This window comes from Siphateles boraxobius, unplaced genomic scaffold, assembly GCF_051911475.1.
Source record: "Siphateles boraxobius isolate OS27281-9 unplaced genomic scaffold, OSU_SipBor_1 68, whole genome shotgun sequence".
Lineage (NCBI taxonomy): Eukaryota > Metazoa > Chordata > Actinopteri > Cypriniformes > Leuciscidae > Siphateles > Siphateles boraxobius.
This window is the reverse complement of record NW_027509195.1, coordinates 7,971,087-7,991,856: the sequence shown is the minus strand read 5'-3', so window position 1 is coordinate 7,991,856 and position 20,770 is coordinate 7,971,087. Positions and strand designations below refer to the sequence as shown.

Sequence of the window (20,770 nt, the reverse complement as noted above, 5' to 3'; positions counted from 1 at the left end):
GGTAAGAGTATGCAGTTCTGAAGTCATTTCGAAGGCTATGCCCTCCAAAGGTTGCATTAGTCGGCCACATGCATCATCGAGGCCCTATCGTTTCAGTGACGCAACCATTATAAAAACTACAGTTATTCCTCCTGAGGCATAATTACTTTAATTTGGATCTTATTTTGGAAACAAATGTAGCGTGTGTGTGTGTAGCCTTCAAAATGAGATGCCGTTAAAATGTGCCGTTTTAACCCACTGCTTTAGTATATTATAAGCATCGTTGAAAAGCATCATACCTTTATACCGCTGTCTATAGATTGTGCTCATGATAGGAAATTGACTCATGTTTATTGGATTAACATACAAGGAGATTATTCACCACACCACTTTGCACTATCCCATTTCAAAATATTAGACAAAATTACAATATTTAACCATGATGCTTAGAGCAAAGCAAACTATATTTTGGTTTGCAAAAGAATATAATTGGAATTAACTGGAAAATAATAAATTTCATACTTGGAATTAGCATTACACCCAGATGTTTGGCTTCTAAAGATTTTCCTAAAATGTTACTCAATAAAATAGGAATATTAACTACAGCTTCTTCCTTTGCTACTTTGTACCTCATCTACCCCTAAAAGGTGAATTTTAGTACCTTAGAGTAGTAATACATACCCTTAAGGTATTACTATGAACTGTTATGGGTAAATAAGGTGCAGAGTTAAAAGACATTAAGAAACAAGCTAAAGGTAAATTTTTTTGCACATTTTTTCTAAGAATGTATAATATCCTTTATATTTGAAATACCTCACTATATAATACATGTGAGAGTAGTTTGAATTCATTAATTGGATTATAAACTTATGTAAAGTCAGCCATGTGATGTTACAAGAGAAATAGTGTTGACAGAAGAAACAACACTGCTAAATTGAAAAGTTGATTGTAATAATTTGCTTTGAAGTACACATTTCCTTAAAGGCAGTTAATTTGCTGTATTAAACATTCTTAATCATAGGCTAGAAGCGGCTCTTTATCCTACTTTAAAATATCACACAACTTCTCATCATAATAATCATAGCTATCTTGACAGTCTTCCCATGGTGCAAAGTTATCTTCCTCGTTCTCGACGAAAGTAGACCAAACATACACAAAATCCAAAGGCCTCATCATGCGCAGTTTACATCCCGCCCTAGCTAGCGCCTGAAGTCCGGCCTGTATCTCTGGTTCCTCCCACTGGAAAAGGCGGGAGCAGTGGATATTAAGGCGCAGTGACTTGCGTGCTTTCAAGATCTCGATTAGCTTAGCGGCGCAGGCTGCGCAAGGGCTCGAGGACGTGTACCAGGTCACTGTGTACTGGAGTGACTTGTCGTAATAGGCCAACACCAGTTGAAAGAAGGCCTCTTCAGCGTGTGAACCCGTGTGCTCATCCTCCAGGTAACCACGAAGGCCGTCTGTCTCTGTAGCGCCCCCTTGAATGTCTACCTGGTAGCACAGGAAGGTCTTATTGCGCCCGGAAGAATACTCCACGTTTTTAAACTGGAACTTGAAGAAGGTGGGGTTCATTCTGTCTCTGTGGGAAGAAGGAGGACATTTGGAGTCGCAAGTATGCCTGGCAATTTTTATTAGCTTTTCTGATTTCAGCAGAATTCCTGCAATTAGTGCAAACAATGCCTAAGACATGACAAACTCACACACTCCATTGTGAGGAAACTGGAATACACCACACAAACCAATTTTAAAACACTAGGCATCATACATGGTTATAGAGAAAAACAGGGCATCATACAAGACTGAGATTCACACATTACTAGACTAGTTCTTTCGAACACAACATACTCATGTAGAGACATGCACCTCACTGCTAGGAGACACATAACACATGAAAATAATATGTGTTATAAAATATCAAACGTGTTCTCAAACACATATTTTCTGACTGATGAAATCAAGTCTGTGCCTTTCATAAACTGAAATTTTTGGTGAAATCTGTCTTTTCCGAATGACAAAAATCTGTAGACTGGCTCTTGTTTTCAGCAAAATCAGGCACAAAAACAAAAGTTTAAAAAAAGAATCCATTAACTTTTGGCAGGAAGTGTTTCTGCTTGGGTGGCCACTAATAGGCCTACAGTAACTCAAATGGAGTTAATAGGCTTGTATAGAGCTCTTTGTTGAAATATAATTCTTATAAAATCTAGAGTTTAATTGTGATATTTGGAAGGAGAACCGATTGTCTGATAAGACAAAAACTGAACTTTTAGCCTCATGACACTACAAGACAAAGTCAATGGCCACTTAAACATCACACCTGTGTGCTTGCTGAACATTGAACTTCAAAACCAGACATTAATGGTAAACAGGTCCTCTCTAACAGCGTCTGCACTTCAGAGATGGATTTACACTAATCAAATCTAATTGGATGTGGAGATTTGCTCCCATTAAAACATTCATCCCAGTGTGATTTCAGGTCTGGGTTTGTTCAGGTCACTCAAGTGTTTCCACATTAGGCTCAGTAAACCTTATAGTCACTCACTTAGTGAAGTCACAGAGCTCTTCTGCCCTGTAAATCTTTTAGGATATTGCAGATTGTAGGTCATGCTTGATTTTATGCTACTGTTGTTACTGTGGGTGTAGCTGAAATAGTGAAACTGGTTAATTAGGCGGTGTCCACATACTTAGTCATTGAGTGCCAAAAGCATCATGGTTTAGCAGAGGTGTAAAGTTCAGAAATTAAATTCCTCCTCAGTATTTTGTTCCAATCACCTGGATTTGCTAATTCAGACCGGAGATAGAACTAATTTGTGAAATCAGCTGACTGAGTTCATGGGTGAAATAAACTTATGGCAGGACTTTTACTTTCTGACCCTTGGACTTTCCACCTCTGTGGTTTAGGGATATGCCTACTAGACTGTGGCAAGGACAGGAAAATCATAAAGACAAAAAAGAGAAATTGATTGCGCTGAATAGCACAGATAAATACTAAAGGGGAAAAAATCGCTGGGGTTTAAAGCAATGCCCTGGATTGGTATAATTCACACAATAACGATATCGACAAGTTTATTCCTACACCCCATGACGCTTTGCGCGAATTATGGGTGTAACTCCCCTTAAGCAGTAGGCTAAACAATCTGTGAAAAGGCTCGCTCTATGAACGCAAGACGTTTAAAAAAATGTCACATTGAGATAGCATTAATCTACGCACCCTTCAACCATCGAACATTAAAAGAAAATGTAGGCTAAAAGTGTAAAAGCATCAACAAGGTAGGCTACTTTCAACAGACAATGAATAACACCAAAAGCGCGATTCTTTCCACAGCAATGACGGACGGGTTAAATATCACTGTATTAATATCTGTATTGTGTAGGCCTATATAACATATGTTGCATTAATCAAAAATGTTAATTAACTTAAGCTCTACGTGATAGGCTCCTATTTCAAAGTGATTTCCGTCATTTTTACAGTTTATAAATACTTTTAAAAAAATAAACATGGAAAGAGATGTGATGATTTTATGAGAAAATAGAGAGATTCTTCGTGCATTCCAGTGAATTGTTAATGGAATAAAAATTAAATTCGGGCCCAGCAAACACAACGTTGTCACAAATCAACCTTCTAACAGCGTTTTAACAACATGACCAAATGGTTGCTATAACTACGTTGTGTGGTGAAACTCCACAATGTTGACATTGAACCACCGTTCAGGGCCGTTGTTCCTGGTGTCTGGACAACCACTGGACAACATGTAAAGCCCAATTTATACTTCTGCGTCGAACTTACGCCGTAGCTACGCCGTAGGCTGTGCGTAGCGCGCGTACCCTTCGGCGTACCCTGACGTGCACCTCTCCAAAAATGTAACAACGCGTCAATTCTACGCGGACGCAAGCGCTGTGATTGGTCTGCTCAAACCACTCCCTCGGGTTTCACATGCTCCCTCTGCGTGCGTCAACGCGGACAACGACGCAGAAGTATTAATTAAAACCAATGCGTAGTCTATGGCGTAGAGGCTCCGGCGTATGTCCGACGCAGAAGTATAAATCAGCCTTAATACATGCACGCCCTATTGGCCGGTGAAGCGTACGTCAACGGTGCCGCCATATTGCGGAGGGCTACTGTCCCATTCCTCTCATACCGGGAATTGAGAAAAATGCACTTTTCGTGTGCTGCTTGGGGCTGTACACATCGCCAAACAACTGAAAACGGGTCTCGAGGAATTACCTTTCACAAGCAAAACTGAACATTTGTTTGGTCATGATATAATTAGTAATAGTAACGTTCAAAGGAGAAAGACCGCGAAATTTAAAAATACTACTACTGTTATTGTGTCACGAAATGTGGTCTTAATTGTTTTTCAGTCGACAATGTGGTTGTTTAAAGCTCAAATCTGTGGTTTATTTATAAAGATAGCGCCTATTTAAAAAATGTATCTGACGTTTTAGGAGTTGTGAGATCCAGGCGATCACCGGGCGCTCAGCGCTCATGTAGGCTACACAACCTGGAACAGCCAGCCTTACCTCGGCTAGTGCTTCTGACGTTTGCCGCTGGCTCTGACATGAGATGTAATTCGTCTTGTGTATATCTAACGGGCGATCTTTGGTCTCATTAATCTAAAATTTGTTGCCTGGCAAATCGTTTTGGCTGAGGGCAAAGTGAAGTTTCGTAACTTTATATTTAGGCTATTTTAACGTTGTATCCTGCTGTATGTTTGACTGAATCGTTTACTTTATTTCTTGTCTTGTATAGCTTTTTATATGTTTTAGGCTACTTATACTGTTATAATGGCTATTACTGATCAATAAAACTGAAATTTAACAAAAAAGAGACGGGGTTGTGTCATTTTATTTTATATAGCCTATGTAGGAATATTTTAAAATATATAAATTATATTTGCAAATGTATACATTATCTTCACTGTATGTAGGCCTACATGAAATAAAATGACAAATCTCTTTTTGTTAAATGTCAGTTTAATGGTCAATATTATGATGTTTCACATTTATTTCATATTGTCTATTTCTGCAATTGATATTACATTGTATTTGCTGTTCTTATTATTATTGTTATTATAATATTACCACTTGCGATTATCAATCTATTATAGTTATGCTATCATAGTCACTAATTAAATTATTATTTTTATTGTCTATATTCTGTAATTGATATTTCTTATTATATTGCTGTTATTATAGTATTATACATAAACTATATGCTATTATCAATCTTTTTTATGATTGTATTATTGTACTTATGATTTTATATAATTATACTATTCATTACTATCTTATTTGCTGTATACTGTTTGTTTATTTTATTGACTAAACTATTTACTATTACTTCTCACTTTTTCTTATATTTACTATTTGTATTGCACCATATCCTACTACCATAAAGGATCCATCAGTTATCTTTGTTATTTCTAAAATCGGGTCAATCACAGAAAATGTTTTTTCCACAATAAGAAAACTTTATTTAATTTAATGTGAACATTAAATGAAATCACAGTATGGGGGTCTTCACAATCCTAAACCAAGAATAAAAAGCAAGATACATGACAAGCCTGAGTTTTGACAATTCCTATTATTTTTTATAAGTCTATCGAGAATTCAAATAACTTGAGATGAAACATTTTGTACACCACATACAAACCACTGAAATTGGTTGATAAATGTAGAAACATTTTTAGTTTTTATCCAGGAAAAACCGCAGCTCATCCGTTTACTTGCATTTGATTACAGCGCAGTCGTGCCCTCAGCAAAATGGCGGATGCGTTGACGTATCGTAGCAACGTTCGAAAGCGGCCAACCTACGTATGTATTTATTATGTCTATGCTTGCCACTGCCTTGACGCGCGAAAATCAGCCTTTTAAATTACTGCTGGGCCGTGACCGTCTCATTCATCAAGCAAGGATACGTGAGAATTGCGTTTAATTTACCTTAGCTAAATAAGATACGGAAATTATACAAACACAACCTACAACTTCCTTATTGTGACATTTATTTGAACATCTTCTGGTCAGGTATGACAAATATTTAACTTTATGCATAAAGTTATATAAGCCATAATGAAGCCAAATGACTTTAATGATGAGTAATTGATTTCAGCACTCCTTGAACAGGCAGGAAGCGCGTGGGCTAGCCTAACTTGTTGCATAATGTTTTTTCCTTTTTTTGGAAACGCACCGGGAGAAAACATTTTTTGTTACCGCTCACACACCTGTTTATTTTTCCTTTGATTTGTTGTCTCATTCGTTTATTTGCTAGATTTTCATATGTCTGCTCATGCTAGTTAACGTTAGTCACTCCCTGTAGCCTATTTAACCTCTTGAGACCCGAGAGTTTGCCTGGTGTGCATTTTATAATTTTTCTTGCTATTTGGTATAAGTAGGACCTAATAAGTATAATAACTAAAATTTGTTTTTGTACAGGAAGTAGTTTTTTGCATAAAATGATGTCCTCATGCAAGGACAGTGGGTCTATCTTAACTTTATCCTCCTGAGACCTGAGTTTTGGTTTGGCGTACATTTTAGATTTATTCTAGCTTTTTGGGGTTTATGGCAAGCCGTTTGAACTTTTATTCATTTTCAGGATATGAATTCTTGATATCAACAATTCAATTTTCACTATTTAAAATAATAGTTATTGATATCAGGAATTAGATTTCTACTAGTAACAATGGCAATTTTTGATATCAGAAATTACGTTTCCACTAGTAACAATGCTAATTCTTGATATCCACATTTAAATTTTCACTAGTTAAAATTATAATTCTTGATATCAACAACTGAATTTCAACTACTAAAACCATTAATTCTTGATATCTGTATTTGTATTTTCACTTGTGAAAAGTCTCCATAGGCTGCCATTCGAAATCAATTGTTGATATCAAGAATTGATTTTTTACTATAGTTGAAATTCCAATTTCACATATCAGAAATACAATTCTTACTAGTAAAAACCTTTATTTTTGATATCAAGAATTCAATTGTCACTAGTTGAAATGTCTATTCTTGATATCAACAATTGAATTGCTACTAGTAACAATGTTCATTTATGATATCAATAATTCCATTTTCACTAGTGACAATGTTAATTTCTGATATCATGAATGTAATTGTTACTAGTAAGAAAGCGATTTTAGATATCTGAAATTATATTGATATCAGAAATACATTTTCAGATATCAAAAATTTACATTTTTACTAGTAGCATTTAATTGTTGATATCAAGAATAGACATTTCAACTAGTGACAATTGAATTATTTAAATCAGGAATTCGCATTTTTACTAGTAGCCTAACAATGTAATTATTGATATCAAAAATTATATTTCCACTAGTAAGAAATCAATTCTTGATATGAACAATTCAATTGTTGATATCAATAATTCAATTGTTGATATCAAGAATTCTATTGTTGATTTCAATAATTAAATTGCTGATATAAAAAATGTAATTGTTGATATCAACAATTGTTGATATCAACAATTCATATCCTGTGTGTGTGTGTGTGTGTGTGTGTGTGTGTGTGTGTGTGTGTGTGTGTGTGTGTGTGTGTGTGTGTGTGATCGCGATCGAGCAAGAGAGAGTGCGTGTGAGCGCGCGCGATCGCGAGTGAGTGAGCAAGAGAGAGAGAGAGAGAAAGAGAGAGAGAGAGTGTGTGTGTTTGTGTGTGTGTGTGTGTGTGTGTGTGTGCGCGAGTGAGTGAGCAAAGTGAGTGTGTGTGTGTGTGTGTCGCGAGCGAGCGACGAGCAAGAGAGAGAGACAGAGAGCGTGTGTGTGTATGTGTATGTGTGTGTCTGTGTGTGTGCGCGCGCGCGGATCGTGAGAGAACTGAAGCCCCGTTGAGTGTGTGTGTGCGCGCTCGAGTGAGTGAGCCAGTGTGCGTCACGAAGCTCAATGAAACTACAATTTTTTTATTTTATTTTTTTGCTAACATCTTATACAATTTCAACAAAGCTAAGTCCCATTGTCCTCATATGTGGACATCAACTTTAGCAGCATAGTAAATCTTTATTGTTACAAAAGTTTGTCAAATGTGCATGCCATTTTAATCATACAACTCTTCTATGCATAACTTAACAAGAATCAACAATGAAATGTCTTTAGATTTTTTTTATCTTGCGGACGTTTTGGTCTGGAGTGGCTGCGTGACATGTGACCTGTGTTCTCCGCCATCTTTAAATTATTTATGTTAAATTTTTTTCTCTTCTGACCAGATGGCAGTGTAAGTGTCCTCTTTTGTGAAAAACATGTTTCAGTTACACAGAATTAAGTATTACGGCCGTTTCACACCGCAAGCGTCAGCGGTGCGTGAGCAGCGCGTATTTTTTTCGGCGTGCATGTTAATCAATGAGTGCGTTCACACCGCGAGCAGGAGCAGCGCGTGAGCGTCAAGCAGGAGCGTCGCGTGAGCAGCAGTGAAGCGGGGGTTTCGGCTTCGAGTCTATTTTTGCTGCGCTGCTCACGCTCAATTAAAGTGACAGCACACTTTTGATGGACAAAATTAATATGATTTCACACAAAAAGTGCCCAAAACGCATAGAATTTGCATGTCTAGTGTGTTTTAACAAGAATTGCAGTATGTCAGAAAAGGAAATGAAGACTAACATAAAGAAAATAAAATTTTATAGAAAATGTAGGCTACCCATTAAACTTATTTTTAATTATTCAGTTTGTGCTTTGAACAAACTTCAAATGTTTTTAACCACCAACTTCTAAAAACAAATTTTTCAAAAGTCTTTGTAAAGAAATGCTTGCTTATATGTAGCCTTATATGTAGCCTGGGATCCGCTGTTGTGACGCTGTACAAACGCTTCCAGTGTGAATACTCGCGCGCGTCTGCAGCTGCAGTGACGATGTAGTTGCGCTGACGTGCTGCTCACGCGCCGCTCATGCTTGCGGTGTGAAACGGCCGTTATGCTGCACACAACCAAAAATGTGATGTCCTCATATGAGGTCGCAGGGTCTCAGGAGGATATGTTTTCTGTATATAATATGTTTCTCACAAATGACTTTTGGAAGTGCAATTTGATTACCATATGCTTAATAATTAAGCTAACATTCTATGTCATTTTTACTCTTCAAAGTGTACACTTGCAGGTGTTTATTATTAACTTAGCCTACTGTTAGGCCCATAAATAATAACAAAGTCCTTTTATATATAAATTGTCTCTGATAATAATAAGGATAAACAATATTTTAAAAGTATATAATTATCTTACATATGACTAATTAAAAATTAACCACAAAACATAACATGCTAAATGGGGGATATCTATATCTAGCATATTAAAATATGTAATTGTCAGAACGTCGTCTCTCAGTTGCTGAATGTCGCGCAACAACGTTGCTACAGCCCTGTCGCGATTCTTTGTTGTTACAATGTTGCCATAGCAACAATGCAACGTGCCACAGACGTTGCCATAACGTAAATGTGTTTGCTGAGAGACCACACATGAGCAGTAGCCTATATGTTGTTCTTTTTCATACTTTTACATCGGATTGCAAAGGGGAAAAAGAAAATAACAATGAGGAAAAGTAGCGACTGAAAAGAGCTCTTGCCATACATATTCTTGTTATAACTTTTCACGTTAAAATACCAAGTGTAGCGCATTATTCTCATTATGTCTGAAAACCATGAAGGAAATTTGACAGCTCATCCAGTCAAACTGACGGATAAGCTTTATTTGTAGGGCAACCTTATGATTTTAAATTATTCGTTATTACAAGCTAGTGTGCTCCAAAACAACGACACAATTCGTGTTAAGAAGATAGAGCATTCAAAACCTACAGTCTCTCACTTCCGCCAATATGGATCAATGATTTAAAATCGGTCACTTGTTCACACACTTACTATTTTCTACATGGTGAATGGCGCATAGTGCACTATAGGGGATAGGGAGCGGTTCAGACAGAAGGCTATAAATAAGCTTTTCATTGGGGTGAATGAATGAGGTCTGGTTTTGCATTAGTGTCACGTGAACCCCCGCAACGCACACACAGACACGGATAATATGCGCAAACCTTTCGAACACATATGAATTCTGCACAGAATGCAATATTTTAAAGGGGTGGTAAAACAAATTTTTTCGAAGGCTTGATTGTGTTTGTGGGGTGCACTGTAACATGTGTTCATGCTTCGTTTTAAAAAAAATTGCATTCTTTTTCATATATTTTACCTTTATTCTACACTGCTATGCCCCTCCTTGTAAAAACGGTCTGATGGTTTCCTGGTTCTATGAAGCCAGTCCCTCAAAACTTCGCAAATGGGCTCAGATAGGTTAGCTGGCCCAGTGTGTTGAGATTCGCTAACCGCCTAGTGCACGTTTTTCGGAAACGTCATGCCCCTTACCCTTACCAGTAGCAAAGAGTATAGAATTCTTTGCCGGTAGTTTGTGCTTTGGTGTATTATAAACAATGGCGTCAATAAAACCAATCGGACCCAGAGAATGTTAGTGTAGATGATCGAGCAGAACCTGTTCAAGAACAGCTGTTAAACGACGTTTCAGAAAGGTTTGTTTTTTGTTGTTGTTGTTTCATTACTTTTTAGATATGCTGTTATTTATTTGTACTTATTATTATAGTATTACAAAAAATAAGCTTCATAAACAAGAATTTCATATAATCATATAAAATTTGTATGGCAACAAATTTTACTAAAGTCCTCATTATACATATAAAGTCCTCAGGATTTTTTTTGATTAAAGACTGCCGATCTATAGTGATCGTTTCTGACAGTATTCCACCGTTACTTTTGTATAGAACGATTGTTACCAAATATCTGTCACCAGAACTATTAACCCAAAATGAACACTAAACATTGGCTTTACTAACGTTACAGTAGCCAAATCAAACACAGAACCATGTTTAGCATGCCTGTTGATAAACAAGTGATAAACAATACATAAAAGCTGTAATCAAAGAATAATTTCCACTAATACCAAGTTCGCTGTTGAGATTAAAAAACAGTTTGTAATGTTAGGTGTTTGTCGGATAACGTTAAGTATGAATGAGCATTAACAAACGGGTTTTCAGAGCCAAACAGTGTTGTCATTTGTTTACTTCCTTGCTACAATGTACAATAGGTTGGTTTCACGTGACGTCACGCTGCTGCATCGCGAGAGCGCTGCTCCAGTTTACGGCTGCTCCAATCGTTCTAATCGAGAAAAGGGAAAGGGTTTTTTATAGAGTACCAAAGATTGTCATTCATTAAGGTGAGAAATGTGAAAAGCTCACAGAACAACGCCGTAAAAAGTGGATTTTTAACGTAATCTTACGTCTGCGGTTTGGGAGGAGCAGACTCTGTTAATGCTGTGTCTGCAGCGACGGTATGTTAGCTAGCCAACGTGTTTTTTTGTGTATGTGTTTATATAGCATTAGGTTGTCGTTCAGGGGATCAGTGGGAATGGGACATAAAATGATCAAGGTAAATTAGACTCAATACGGACTCTCCGCAACGGTTTCCTCCATAGACGTATTCTCCATGTTTACTTCCTGCCCTCCATCTGAAATCGCCCCGCCTTCCCGCGTCATCATAATCGTCATCATAATCACGTGACTGAAACCCAGCTAGTAACAATACGAACTATTACAGGAAAACACATCGACGAAAAATAAATCATACTTACAGGTTGTGGCCCGTAAACAAAAGCTTCTGTTTTTAAAGTTGGAACTGGTCCATCTTTCAGAACAAGCCGATGTGCGGATCCTGCATTGAACTCGCCACGATTGTGGAAGGTTTCCTTCGTAAAATGTTCAGCACATAGAGTGAGATTTGGGTCATAATTATGAGGGACCGAGTTCAAAATAAATTTTAACCATTGATCCCTAACTCCCTCGTCCCTAGAAAGGCTGTTATTAAGTATTCTCGGAGGAGGGGTTTATGTAAATAATGGGATTTGCTGACGTCAGCAACCCTGGAGAAATGTCGTGGAGTACAAAACTTGCCATTTGCTGGTTTTGTCCACCAATATCTCCCTTTGCTTTGAACTTTGAGCGCTGTTACTTTGCAGATGTTGTTTATGCTCAAACAGCAACATTACACACTAGCTAAAGTTAGAAAAGTGAAATCGTGTTTTACCACCCCTTTAAAATGAAATGGAGGAGATTAGAGAAGAAACGGTTAGAGATTAGGAGGAATCTGCGGCTTTCCCGAGCTCAACTCGGGAAGCTGTGAGGCGTATATTTCACAACAATGTCGTAAAAAAACCTCTCTTGCGGCACCCTTCTCCCCCTTTCTACTGCTGCTCATGTGCATTTGTTATTATTGGAGCCAGCCAACTTTATCGTGTGGAGCTATGTCTACCGAGGTGGGTAATACATAATACACATTGAGGGCGGCGTGTGTGTTTATGTCAAATTGCGATAAAGCAGTTTGTGTTTCTCGCTCGTTCTCGCTTCTCACGAGACTTCCTATTTCCAACTTACCGAAACGTTATCCTCATGTTGCAAGGTTGGTTTTCCGCCTAGGAACGTTGGGTGGAGCGGGGAAAGTCACCATTCTCACCAGAAAAGGTTATTAAACCATCCAAATTATTTCTAAACGGTTTTATTAAGCTGAAATAGTTGCCGAATGCCCCTTTAAGGTACTAAGGAACCATTTAGGGGCAATTAAGCTGTCCCATTAAAGGTAATGACCCAGTGAAAATCTATTTTTGCCATAAAAAAATTCGAAGGGTGTATGACTGTTTTCACTGAGTGATAGAAATTGAGCTATGGGTTCCATTTAGTATTAGTGAAAGTTGTTTGACGTACCCTACAATGATCTCAAATGGAGGCAGCTCCATAGGCTCCAGCTCAAACTCCTCATCTTTGACAGGGCCTTTGGCTCCTTCTGATATCTCCCCATTTCCCTGTGGCATCTCCTCATCTTTTTGCAGATTTTCTGGGGTCTTCTCCGGCTTATTCGTCATCTTTTCATCTTTAACCTTGTTCTTTTCTTTCTCCTTTTGAGGTTTACTCTCTACTTTCTCCACTTTCTTCTCCTTCTTTTTCATCACACTGCCTTTACTGGGAGTCTTGCTGTCCTTTTTGTCCGCCATGATTTAGCTGTGCGATGAAATGAGTCTGCTAGATGGGAGCGTGTGAAGGGTGCTGTTGATTCAGTGTGTGAGTCAGAGAGATGCCAACCTGAATATGTTCCGAAGTCTGAGAGTTGAAGATGAAGATAAAGATAACTCACTGTCACAAACAGGAGCTGGTCAGAGAACGCACAAGGGAGGGAGACTGAAAGGGCAGCTGCTCTCTTGTTTCCATGCTATAAAAAGGCCAAAGTATAATGAAGAGGGGGGTTTTCATACATTCATTGTTTAAACACACCACCACCCATTTATTCAACAAGTGCTTCAACTAGCCTTTTTTTCCAGCTCAGTTTCAAATATGTTATGAGCATTGACATATAACCAGGCATTTCCCTCCCCTTCTGATCAGGATATCATTGCTGTTCACACACCAACAACAGACAGTTTATTAATAACTGTAGTTTGGCAGAGAGTTCAGAATGACTCAGCCTCTTCACATAGTGAATGCCATCGTTCAGTTTAGGCCATTACGACCCTCACATCAAGGTCGTCTAAAGGTCAGCATTGCACTGGCCAGTCCCTGAAAAACTACGGTTTTTATGCATGCACTTACCCATTGGCAAACTGTGTCATTATTGTTTACAGATACTTGAGTTTTGTTGGAGGAACTGAGTCACTTTCTAAAAGATAACCCTTGCAGTGTGAAATACAGTGTATTTTAAAGCAGCACTATGCAGGAATTCCGTTTCAGCAGCACTATGTGGGAAAGTCCAAGCATACTTACTGAATACTGCGCAGTATACACTGTGTACTGCCTACTATTTAAAAAAATACTATGGTGTTATTATTATTCCATGTAAAAAATTATCATCACATGTTTAATTCCACAAATATGCCCAGCATCCTTTGGCTAATATTCTGGTTCATCCATAACAATAGAAATGAAAGATCAGTGCATAATGCATGGGATATGACGATTTAGTAGGCTCTGTTAGGCTACTTCACATTTTTAGCAAATGTAGTATGCCATTCGAGTCATAATATGCATAGTATACATAATACTGCAGCAATAGTAGGAGTATAGCAGTCCCACATCTCTGACCTATAGGCTACAATGGTTATTGACCATAAAAAGCAGTTGCATTACTAGGGTATTTATTTTAAGAGTCATATTAAGTCTATTGCTATAAAGGTTAATGAATACAGAACACATCCTAAGAACAGAAAGGTTTGATCAGTTATGAATTGTTTAAATATAGACCTGAGTAGCTAAGTGTTGGGTCATGTATCGTCCATTATAAAAGTGGACGTACACATTGTGTAAAATACTATCTCACCTCCCCTGAACCACAGTATTTAGCTGAAGAGCTGCTTCTCAAACAGATCTGGTCTGAATTGTACTGTTGATCCCACTCTGGGATTTTCGTTCACATTAATTAATTATATCAGTATGCTAGGTTTATTTTATCTGCCTTTGACAGATAACGTTAAACTCTTGATAACTGAAGTGCATTTTGGGTATAACCATCATTTTGGTGGTATTCTGTGGGTATACCATTTTATTTAAAATGGATGTTGATTTTAAATCTAAATGTTATTTTCATAGCAAATAAAACTGACCAATTTACCACACAGACACACCTACACATCACATTCGCAAGAAATGACTGACAGGCATCCTTTGTTGGCATAGAGATTGCAATTATAGGCAGGATGGCAATTTCTTTTGAGGTTTGGCAAGAAGGGAGCGTGACAATGAGAAAATGAAATTGCAATCAGAGCCATTGCTACTGCTGTTTCAATATGGCTGTGCCATTCCTGCACGAATGTTGGAAATGAAATGTCAAATAGATTTTGCTTTTCCATTTAAAATTTGGCAGACGTTGTAAATGACGTGTGCCCAAATAGAAAATGCAACTGCAAGTACAATTTTGCCCAGAATATGATACTGTAGTATTACTGAGACTGAGTGGGAAACTGAAATCAGGATTCGCATCCCATATACACACACTGACAAATGTTCATTATATCTGCACTGCAGCAGTGCCACCCCGCCTTACACATAAATCTGTTTGAAATTGAGTTTATTGATTGAATGTCCTTTTTGCTATATTCTCCTCCACATGATCAGAATACAAGCACAGATAAACTCCACTGTTAAGATACAGAACCTAGCATAAGTGCGCTGTACTTATAACTGTAAATGTACACACACTGACATATGTGATCGTGCTATATAGACAGTGAAATTGCTTGACCTTTGGCATATTATTGCATGGCAAAGTATTTCACAGTTATGACAGGACAAGAAGTTAGGTTTGATAAAACACTTTTTACTGAAATGGAAAAGTCTTTTCACACAAAAAGTCTTTAACACACACCAACTCTTCTTGATATCCCACAGGCTTGATTTTTCTCCATTCAGCTCTGCAAGCTAGGAGAGACTACAGTCCACCATCAGTGTTCTCCAATTTCCCATATTCCTGAAATGTAATTATTTTCAATTACTGAACCTGCCTGCAGCTTTCTAGGGGGTAGGTTTTGTACACAAAGAACCCCCACAAAAAGCTTGTCAGATATACTGTACGTATACTCTGACCAATTCTTTCTGTAAGTAAATATAAAGCTAACTAATATACATAAAATGTTTAATAATGTTTTGCTGGAAATGCAACTTTTTCTTAAAGGTGTTCTGAGAAAGCATTTGGCTGCAAGAATGGTTTTTCTGGGGTTCTATAACATGCTGATGGAAGGAGAATTATTATATAAATATTTGACAATTAATCAAGTGTGCACTGTACTTATCTGATCCTGTTGCATTTTGGGGGAGTGAAAGTTAGTACACAGAACTGCAAACTTCAGTCTGCAAAAAAGGCAACCAGCATCTGATTATGAGTAAAGTCATAACAGGTTAACACTATATAATAACTTTCATTACATATATATATGAACTTTTGAAAATTATTATAAATTGTTACCCATAATAATTAGTTAATTATTTGCAGACAAAAGTATGTTGCTTCCTTTTGGGTAATTATACAGTATTTATACTGAGATACATATCAGCCACAATCCCTGTTTTGCATTTTTGAGGTGTTTGGTTTGATATCAGTAAAAAGAAAATTCTGTAAAGCTCTTTTTGCAGTTAGGACCAAAGTATCCTATAGTTAGCCTTCAAGTAAATCAGAGTGTCCAAGTTTTTGGGCAGAAATCTGCAATTTTCTGGTCTGAGAGTCTTGCTAACCAGGTTAAATATCTGGTCCACTGAAGTGGTTGTTGCTGGCACGGTAAAAACTTTCTTGGCTACTTGTGAGAGCAATGGGAAATCGATGGACTTGCGTTTCCAGTATTGTAGTGGATCCTCATCTGTGGGTTCTTCATGGAGATATGTGGACAGCTCCTGCTCCACTGTCTTGGCCTGAGCAGTTGGCCGCTGCTTAATGAAAGAGAACAGCTTGCAGCGTTTGGACGGTGACGGCTGGGCCTCTGAGTGATGTTCTACTGGACTCAAAGGAGTATGCTTTCCAACTTCTTCCAGCAGCACCTGTTTGTGCCAGTCGCTGTCACTGCTCCAGGACAACTTGAACTGTGGGTCCAGGGTGGTGGCGGTTACGTAAAGAGGGTCCTCAAGAATGCCTGCCAGTCTGCGGTCCAGAGCTTGAGACAATCCCATCACGATCGCAGAGCACTGGTGAGTTACGACCTCAGCCAGGTGCTTGCGCAGACCCAACACACAGGGCAGGCCTAGGCTTATGGACACGTGCTTGTCTCCTTGTACCATGTCTGAGGCCTCTTCGAAAGGCTCCAACACTTCAACCAGCTCCCGCAGCACCGCTTTTTCAAAGTTACCGAGAACTAGGTCATTTCTATCCACAATGTCTTCAAGAAAATCCATTGACTCCACCATTTGGCGCAATATCTTTAACTGAGCATTCCACTTGTCCATGGATGAGGGTCTTTGCCAATTTGTTGAGGTATTGGAGCCAAACACTTGGACAAGTTTTTCAGGTGCCACTGTAGCAATTACGTAGTTATAGAGGTGGCCTGCTTTGCTTAGAGGAAGTGATATCTGAGGGGAAGCGCAAACACCTTCTTTAACACACTGAGCTAGTAATCGAGCAAAACAGTCTATCCTACTTCGACCAAGACACTGATCTAAAGATTTGCGGTTCTCGTTGCTACTGATGGCTTCTCCTGGTCCAGGCTTTTCATCGCTACAATCTTCATCCCCTTCCTCTTCTTCTTCAACGTTTCCAATAAGATTGAACCCAGGAAGACGAAAAGGAGATCTGTTTTCACAAGGTGAAAGGTCAGCGACGACTCTGAACACTTTTCCAGACACACCATAGGATTCAGAGATCTCATCAAACTCGCTGAGCATTTGCTGAGTGTTGCTGTGATCTGTTAGTGGTAAGCAAGCCAAAAGAGCGGATCTAATGTGCCAGTCTGCGTTTATGAAGTGGCAAGTCACTCCAAGATACCCAGCACCCACAAAGCTGCTTCTCCACAGGTCAAGGGTCACGCTGCAGGACTCTGCTCCTTTTAGAGCCTGTTTGGCAGCTAGTTGCACTTGAGAGACATAGGCTGGCAGGAGCTGCTGCTGTATGTAATGGCATGGTACCGGTATGTATCGGGGCTCCAGGAGCTGGAGAAGCTCACGGAAGCCCTCATATTCAATTATCTGTGTCGGCTGCAGGTCTCGGATGATCATCTTGGCGATGGCTTCCGAGATGAGGGATTGACGAGGGTCACTGTAGTCAAACTTGTTCATCCCAGGACTGCTTTGAGAGATCACTCGACCACTTGGTGGGCCAGTACAATTCTGCATTGCCTCTCTTTTCACATCTTTCTTCCTCACAAACTCATCATACATGGCCTGATGTTTGCGCTGTGGATGTGACATGATTATACAGGTAAAAAACATGTAGAACCCAATATATAAAACAACGTAAACACATAATATATGTAAACACAAACACAAACAGAATATTAAGGGTTCCCAATCTTTCAATTCAGCCATTGGAGACAAACAATAATCTTTTAATAATCTTTTTTTCTTTTTCAAATTGCACAAAGCACATTTTATCAAAACACTGTAGGCTATCAATTATATTTTTTCATTTATTTGTATGACTTTTTAACAGGAAATATATTTTTTTATTAATCTTCAAATTTCCATGACTTTGGGGACTCTGAATAGTGTATTAAAAGTGGCCATGCATAGATGGATAAACATCTCCTTATTTGTCTCGTTATTAGATACAAAACACTGTTACATACCAAATTTAACCCTTACCTTTAAATGTGTAACAAAGTTAGAAGTAACTGTCCGTTTAGCCTGAATCCTTGTGCCACAAGCCTTGCAGTTAGATTCAATTTTGCCATTTTCTCCCTCACAGACGATATTGAAATAATCCAGAATGGAGACCCTAGATTTTGACGCCATCAGTGATTTTGTTATCTTCCACGATGTGAACAATACCTAAGAATAACCCCGAATAAAAATTAAAACAATTTGATATGCTCTTTTGTTTTCCGAAATATCAGTCTAGCTTTGAGATTCAATGGCCTCGTCTCAGCATAGAGATAAAAGGATAGTAATCTGACCGAGCTAGCGCCGTGTTCACCTGATCTGACACTGATCGCATCGTCCTATCGTTGTGAAAATGTCTTCTCGGATGCAAGTCTCAATAAAAACATAACACACGTCCCTCAGATCTGCGGGAAAGAGCAAATGATGTATTTTGCCCAGTGTCAGCTCCGACCGTAAACATCGCTATCCGCTAGCAGCTCTTTTGAGAAGAACACCAGGAAGTAGACAGCGAATGGACAATTTATTTATTTATTTATTTATTTATTTATCATTCCGCCTCTATTTATCTGATTTGATTATATTCGTGAACAGGCACCCACAACTTGATATAGGGTAATGAAGTTACCACAATAAAGAAAGACATTTCTTATATTTTCTATATTCGTTTTGAACGTTACGCTAATTGAATGCAGTGATTTAATATAATCTTACTGTAGCTAAAACAGGCACGAAGGCGAGGACGCGTCTGATACTTCTCCTCGTGCACGTTTACGTCTTATGTTGTTGTTATTATTTTTAGGTTTCAGCAGGAATTTTTGATGACAAGAAAATGTGGTAACACTTTAGAATACGGTTCCTTCGTTAATGAATAACTACACAGGAACAAATTAGTAACACAATTAACAATCTAGTAACTACTATTAACTAACAAGAAATTCGAATTAGTAAGTAATAGCACACAGATGAAAGTAGTTCACCATTAACTAATCAATAACTACTATTTTTTTAATGCTTCCCAGAGAACTACTGAAAAAGTTTCATAATTCATGCAAAACTAATCAATAGCTAATGCAGGACAAATGACTAGCACTACATTAACATTTTAACTGCTACTGTAAACGAATACACAAGGTTTATCAATATGTAATAGCATAGCAGACTTATGATTTGGGAAATAATTAGCCTATGCTCTCTCCTAGAGAACTATTTATCAACTGAATAATTTTAAAGAGATGGATTTTTAAATGCAGTTGTCGGGACCTTACTTGTCCTGTGGCCGATTTTCCGGCATTCCTCTAGACTGGCATTGAATCACTAGAGTCATGGTGAGTAGCCTACTGGAACATATTGAGCATCCAAATACCATGTACAGTGATTTTATTATTTAACCTACCTCACAAAAAAATATGTTTTTATGTATGTCTCCTAGCTCATATATGTGTGCAAATATCTTGTGAAGGATTAGAAGATTCTACACTTTAGGATTGGCTTTTTCATTAGTAACTACTGTAAGAATCATGGTAACTAACTAGTAATGACTCAGTGTTACTACATACTTCTAAAGGAATTACTAATTATTTGGATCCGTATACTAAAGTGAAGATCATGGTAACTAACTAGCAATGATTAAAGTGTTACTACATACTTCTATGGAAATTACTATTTAAAACTTCACCAAAAACCTCAAAAGCTTAAAATAATTAGTAATTCCTTTAGAAGTATGTATTAACACTTGAGTCATTACCAGTTAGTTACCATGATATTCACTTTAGAATACGGATCCAAATAATTAGTAATTCCTTTAGAAGTATGTAGTAACACTGAGTCATTACTAGTTAGTTACCATGATTCTTACAGTAGTTCTCTGGGAAGCATAAAAAAGTAGTAGTTATTGATTAGTTAATAGTGAACTACCACTTTCATCTGTGTGCTATTACTTACTAATTCGTTAATCAGAATTTCTTGTTAGTTTATAGTAGTTACTAGATTGTTAATATTGTGTTACTCATTTGTGTAGTTATTCATTAACGAAGGAACCGTAATCTAAAGTGTTACCGAAAATGTTTCTTTGTGGGTGCTGGGTAGAATAATTACATTTAACATGATTACTAATGGTTTGCTAATGGGATTCTTTCAGGTAAGCGCAGTTTATGGCTTGCATGACACAGAAAATGTCTCTAATAGAAACATAATGAAACTATAATGGATGTGTAACCTTTTAGAACTGTTTCCCAACTTTAAAAGGAAACAGAATACATTTACTATGAAATTTAATTATCTGACAGGTATGATTCAGCCACATAGAAACTGCTAGAACAACTTTATTTACTGATGTAGATGACTAAATTAACTATCTGATAACGGCAAACAATAATCTCAGTTGTAGGCTAATAGTTATTGTATTCTGGATGAAATGTTCGAGCAGAGCAGGTTCTAAAAAAATGAGAACGAATCAAATC

At 37.8% G+C, this 20,770-nt stretch overlaps 2 protein-coding genes across 2 annotated transcripts; both read right to left on the bottom strand.

Moving 5' to 3' along the window:
• Window positions 1–313: 313 nt before the first annotated feature.
• apobec2b (apolipoprotein B mRNA editing enzyme, catalytic polypeptide-like 2b) lies at window positions 314–13,262 on the bottom strand. Its single transcript, XM_077214376.1, has 2 exons — window positions 12,732–13,262; window positions 314–1,555 (listed from the first exon to the last, which is right to left on the bottom strand). Exons 1-2 carry the CDS (start codon window positions 13,016–13,018, stop codon window positions 1,021–1,023), a joined length of 822 nt encoding a protein of 273 aa, XP_077070491.1. The 5' UTR covers window positions 13,019–13,262; the 3' UTR covers window positions 314–1,020.
• A 2,047-nt stretch (window positions 13,263–15,309) lies between these two features.
• Window positions 15,310–20,647, bottom strand: LOC143722800 (zinc finger BED domain-containing protein 4). The gene is made up of 2 exons (XM_077214373.1): window positions 18,294–20,647; window positions 15,310–17,885 (listed from the first exon to the last, which is right to left on the bottom strand). Exons 1-2 carry the CDS (start codon window positions 18,441–18,443, stop codon window positions 16,143–16,145), a joined length of 1,893 nt encoding a protein of 630 aa, XP_077070488.1. The 5' UTR covers window positions 18,444–20,647; the 3' UTR covers window positions 15,310–16,142.
• Window positions 20,648–20,770: the final 123 nt, after the last annotated feature.